Source organism: Octopus bimaculoides, chromosome 1 (assembly GCF_001194135.2).
Source record: "Octopus bimaculoides isolate UCB-OBI-ISO-001 chromosome 1, ASM119413v2, whole genome shotgun sequence".
Taxonomy (NCBI): domain Eukaryota; kingdom Metazoa; phylum Mollusca; class Cephalopoda; order Octopoda; family Octopodidae; genus Octopus; species Octopus bimaculoides.
Genome location: NC_068981.1, coordinates 41,526,686 through 41,532,877, shown reverse-complemented (window position 1 = coordinate 41,532,877; position 6,192 = coordinate 41,526,686). Strand labels below are relative to the sequence as shown.

General features: G+C 31.5%; 1 protein-coding gene across 1 annotated transcript in view; it reads left to right on the top strand.

Annotated features, from left to right (window-relative positions):
* The window catches only part of LOC106878937 (DNA replication ATP-dependent helicase/nuclease DNA2), a 42,766-nt gene that overhangs the window by 8,138 nt on the left and 28,436 nt on the right, over nt 1-6,192 (top strand). Inside the window, exons 7-10 of the mRNA XM_052966329.1 lie at nt 1,068-1,232; nt 2,419-2,443; nt 3,305-3,367; nt 5,950-6,035. Coding sequence (XP_052822289.1) covers nt 1,068-1,232; nt 2,419-2,443; nt 3,305-3,367; nt 5,950-6,035 — 339 coding nt within the window. The remainder of the gene's footprint in view (nt 1-1,067; nt 1,233-2,418; nt 2,444-3,304; nt 3,368-5,949; nt 6,036-6,192) is intronic.

Sequence of the window (6,192 nt, the reverse complement as noted above, 5' to 3'; positions counted from 1 at the left end):
ATATATATATATATATATATATATAATCATTGTTTTAATGTCTGCCTTTCCATGCTTGAGTTGGTCAGATAGAATTTGTTGAGGAGGATTTTATAAAGCTGCATGCCCCTCCTGTTACCAACTCCCACATGTTTCCAAGTAAGCTAATATTTTATCACGAGCAGATGTTTTCACAGAAGATTAGAAATGAAGGTTACTACTTGCCTGATGGTGATACTCATTTTACAACTATCACATGAAGTCAAGGCAAGGAGACAGTAACATGCACACGCGCACACACACACACTTTTAGTGTCCACTTTTCCATGGTTGTATGGGTCATACATTTATGGAGACAGATTTTTTATAAACAAATGCCCTTCCTGTTGTCAACCCTTACCTGTTTCCAAACAATGTAATATTTCTACATGCCCAGACTTGTTTTTGTAGAATATTGGTAATGAATGACACTGCTTGTATGACTGACACTGATTTACAACTATAAGGTGATGTCAAGACAAGAAGACACAAGCATACACACGCACACCATCATCATTATACATCTATTTTCGATGCTGGCATGGGTAGGACATATATATATATATCACATGATGATGCTGATTAGATAATATATTTATAGCTGCAATTGTTACATATGGTAATTATTATGTGTCTCATTTGTTGATGCTGACATGATAGGGCTTAACACATTCGCATCAGTTAATAAACAAGCTCTTGGTTCAATTCCAATCGATTTCAGTCATCCTTTGATTTCTCATTTAATAAAACAATATCAAAAAATCTCAAACTTGAGCGTACTTTCACACATAATTTGAAAATCAGTAGTGAAGTTTGTAATATATTAATTCCTATTAAATATTTATTATTGATCAAAATTTCTATTAAATATTAACAATTAAACAAAACTTTGGCTATAATATATATATATATATATATATCTGCAATTGCCTGGATTATAAATTCAATCTTTTTTTCAAATAATTACCTTCAAAGTAAATTATTAATATTTTTTAAACTACAATATCAGTGTCTAATTTAGTATCTCTAATGGCATTGTATTTTACCAGGTGTTATAGCTATGCTGCTGTAGGTGATATTGTCCATGTTCTTGATGCCAGCATTGATTCAGCTGGTGTTTATCACATAACTGATGAAACAGGGTTACTTGTCATTAATCCTGACTTTTTGGTCTCTAGCACAACTGTCGTGTCATCTTTGTTTTGTATGAGAAAGTAAGTATCAATTATCTTGACTGTTTTTGTTATTTGATAGAACCCATTATGGCTATTCTTTTTAATATTCCCATACTTCATATTTTAATTAACTATCTACATCAGGTATGGCCAAACTAACTTGCAGAGCAAATAGCTCTCACATGTAATATACAATCTGAAAAAATATGTTAGCAAGATACCTTTTCTGTTTCAGTAATGGCAAATTTTAAAGAATAGCCTATCATGAAACATTGTTTATACATATTGTGTCATCATATTTATATATATTTAAATAGATTTAAAGCCTTAGAGTGACATATTATGCTGTAGTTTAGGTTGTTTTTTCAGGAAAGGTAAGTTATATAGTTAGTCATCTGTTCGTTACTATAATTCTATGTACTCAGTACAAATGATTTTTATAGAGCATATGCAGTGTTACCTCTGTCAGGATATCAAAATGAAAACTTGAGTTGTGCTACCTGTACAGAAATAGGCAGCAGTGAAATGAAGTCCATGAATTAGTCAAATGATTTCTTAGTTATAGAAGATAGTTTATATTATATAAATGATTAGTTACTGTAAAGACTATACTTTATGAAGCATTTGGATAAAGAGTGTGATGCTGCATGATGAGATGTGAGCATTTAATGTGGAAGGTGTGTTGAGGCTTCAGGGAAATGAAACTGCTATGAGCCATTGGAAATGTAACATTGGCTTGCATGAAAAATTAAGAATGTATTAGCAATAAAGGTATCGGCTAATGTGTGAAGGAGCAGTAAACACTGTTATGATTATATAATACTAAACCTACAGAAGACACCTACTGTGTGTCAAAAATGCTGTGGAAAGTACTTGTAGCAGAGTAGATCAACTGATACTTTGGAAGAGGCAATGAGAGAAAGGCACAATTAATGTGGTCGTAAATATACTATATTTGAAAAGAATGAGCTGGTTATACCTTTAGATGTATGTGTACTCAATCAGAGTTGCCTGAACATCGATAAAAATATTCTTAATTTCATTATTTATATGAGAATACAATGACCAAAATGTCAATAGAATAACTGCTCAGAATGGAGAAATTCTAGATTTTGAATTCAAAATATACTGATTGTTGTATTTTGCTCTTATTTCTATGCACTGAAATGAATTTTTTCCTCTTTATAGTTATGTTATTTAAAAATCTTTTTTATTTCTATTTCAGAGCAGTTTTGAATGAGAGGTTCAGAGTTAGTATTTTATTTACTATATTTCTTTTGTCCTTTAAATGATTTATGCATGCATGTACAGATACACATATGTGTCTATGAATGAATAATAGGAAATTAAAATGCTGGATCAGTAAGCCACATGATTTATTATATAGTTGTGTCTCGTATGTAGAGAGATTTTTTAAAAATGCTTTCATTAACTATGCAATTAGTAAAAAACAATTCCTGTGAAAGTGCTCAAAGTCTACAAAAATAAAGCAAGGAATATAACTAATGAAATCAGTTAATTGAAATTTTTGGAAAATATAGAAAATAGAGTGGAGCCTGGTGTTGCCATCCAGTTTCACCAGTCCTCAGTCAAATCGTCCAACCCATGCTAGCATGGAAAGTGGACGTTAAATGATGATGATGATGATGAGAGTAATGGGAGGATGGCATGATCAGAAGTTCAAATTTTCAATTCACTAAAGAACACCTGAATAAGATATATAACTCTATCTGATAAAAAACAAGTTTTGCTTTTATTTCACAGTCAGCTGTGATAGAAAGTTACATGTATAAGTATTTTATATTATATTTAATTAGGAGTAATTTTGAGACAAGCAAGTTAAATTGTGAATGAATAAACTATTAAAATTTCTAATGAAAAATGATATTAAACATTATAAACACTAATTTGCATATGCAATACACACACACACACACACACACACATGTATTGAGAAATAAATAATTGAACATCTATGAGCATGTGACCTCTTGGGAGTAGTTACTATAGTAGTTTTGATTGAATAACTTTAAAATGAGACAGTTTGTTTTAGAGTGACTTTGGTGAAAAATTAGTTTTATTTTGATAAATATATTTATATTTATTTGCAGGGAATTGACAAAGGAAACTTGCATATGTTATATGGGAGTATTGTGCATTGTCTTTTACAAGAGGTTAGTGCTTTGTCTTTCAATATAGCATTTTATTCACTAATTTTCTTTCATTGTATTGTATACTTTAGATTGTTTTGTATGTTTCTTTGCTTCATGAATAAGTCAGAGATGGATGAAGAAAATACCTAATGCTTCAAAACATTACTTGTAATATTTAGAAGAAACAATGGTGGTTTCAGTTTGTAATGAAAATAAAGAGAGAGAATTGTGTAAAAATTACTATTTCAACAGTATCTGGGACAGAGTTTGACTAAGGAAATAGAAATAATTCAGTTGAAGAAAAGGGTTTACTATTTTCTATGATTACACACTGCTTCTAATTACTTGAATAAAAGTGCAGACATGGCTGTATAGTTAAAATGTTTACTTTCCAGACACTTGCCCAAGTGTCTTCCACTAGAGCCCTGGACCAATTGAAACCTTTTGAATGGATTTGGTTTATGGAAACTGAAAGAAGCCCACTGTGTTAATACATGTGTGTGTGTGTGTTGTTTGGACATTGTGTGATTTTTGTAAATGAGCATCACTTGTACAAGTGGTGTCTTTCATTTCAGTGTTCCATATAAGCATATCCACCATGAAGGAAATGTTGGTTTCAAATTTTGGCACAAGGCGAGCAATTTCAGGGAAGGGAGTAGGTCGATTACATTGACCGCAGTATTCAACTGGTACTGATTTTATCGACCCTGGTGGAATTCAAACTCAGAATGTAAAGACAAGACGAAATGCCACTAAGCATTTTGCCTGACATGCTGTCAATTCTGCCAGTCCACTACCCTACCATAGGAAAATATTACCTGAAGGCTGGCAACAAGATTGACATCTGTTGCAATGAATTGCATCTAACCCATGCAAGCATGGAAAGGCAGGTGTTAAAAGATGATGATGATGTATAAATTTCTTTTCACGAGTCGATAATAGTAATCTATTTTTTTAGTCAACTTGTAAAAAACAGCAAGAAAAGAGGCAGTTAAATGTAGTACAGTTGATATTTTTTAAAACTCTTGTCAGCTTCAGAATTGGAATGTCTATGAAGTGAGCTTTCTAAATATTTCTAGAACACTCTAGCTTTAGAATCTGTTAATCATAATAATAAAAAAAAACTATTGCCGTTTGAAATACAGACTTTTATTGGCTAGATTAAGCAATAAAAGTTGTGTTTGAAAGGCACATTTATTATGAAAATATAATTTTAAGTGTTAAAGAAAGAAATAAAATGTAAACAGGTTTTTAATGCATTCTTCCAGAAGGCTGAAGGTTATCTGACTCGAGGCTAGATTTATTGATTTTATAAGGGAAAATATGTTGTTTAGAATATGCTTTTGGAAGAAGTTCAATGAGAAATGGGTATATTACTGCAGGATCTGAATGAATTTGTAACTTTGAAGGGAAAATAGAATTAGAATTGAAGAAATATGAAACTTTTAGAAATGCATGTGAAAGGTATATATGGAATGAGACATCCTCAGTTAGACCCATCACCCATCATTTTTTTACGATAATGGGAAATCTGAGTTTTGTTGATAGGTCCCAGGTCAGCTCATATCAAATAGACTAATGATCAAAGGCACTCCAACAGTGAACATTCTATTTTATTTTATCTAAGACTACATTATCCAATGATTTTTTTTGTTTTTTATAATTTAAATATTGAATATGGTATGAGGAGATTTGGCTGCTATTTCTAACAAGCTGCAAACCATATAGAGGCTCCCCTGACACTTGCTCAAGCTGTCATGCAGTGGGATTGAATCCAAAGCTATATGGTTGGGGAGTGAACTTCTTAACCATAGTCATGCCTGTGCCTTTTAGCACCCTATCCATAGCACAACACCTGCTTCACTCATGATCAACACAACTAAAATTTTTGCATGCTTTATTAATGCTTTGCTCCACAAAGTCTGATGATCTCTCATGTGGTAACCACACCTTTAATATACCCATAACATACTAAAGTCTAGTTGTTTTGTATGCTAGAAGACATTGCAGCTTTGAACACCTGCTGATCCTCAACAAGGTTGAAATGGGCCCTGCAATAGATTGCTGTTCACATATCTGGGAAGGCACAACTTTTATATGTGCAAACTTTCTATACTGTATTTAACGAAGGCCATGTGACTGATTGGTAAACCATCATACACGACAACCACAAGCACACCAATACACTATAATATCTCCCTCTGTGTTTTTACCTTTACTACAACATTACTTTACTTCTAAACTAACAAGCTGTGTTCCATCTAATACATCTCCTTCCTACCCACTTTTACAAATGTTCAAATTAAATTTCAACTATCTACTACAAGTCTGAAAAGTCCAGGATGAACTTTTTAACTAATGATCATCTTTGTTTATTCTTTGGAGTCTGATTACATGTAGCGAAATATTGACTATGTATGTATATATATATATATGAAAAGAATTTTGGAAATCTGTGTTAGACTTATTCTTCCTTGAAATAATTTACAGCAATATACTCTACAAGAATCTTTTATGTTCATATATAAACTGTCTGCTATTTCTTTATTTTTATATGCCATAATTTTTTTTTTTTTTTGAGTTATACCTTTTATTTTCTCCAGGTTTTAAGAAATAAAATTTTCAAAGAAAAGGAAATTATATTATTAACCAAATCAATTATGAAAAGGAAATATATTCTACATGAAATGTAAGAATTTATACTGTTTGAAGCTTCTACTTATATCCTTGCGGTAGTAATTCCCAACATCTATTTTACTATTTTTTAAAAATCTAGACATTTTCATAAATATTGGGATTAAAGTTATAAAATGCCTGTTATTAATCTAGAAAATATGATACAGCAT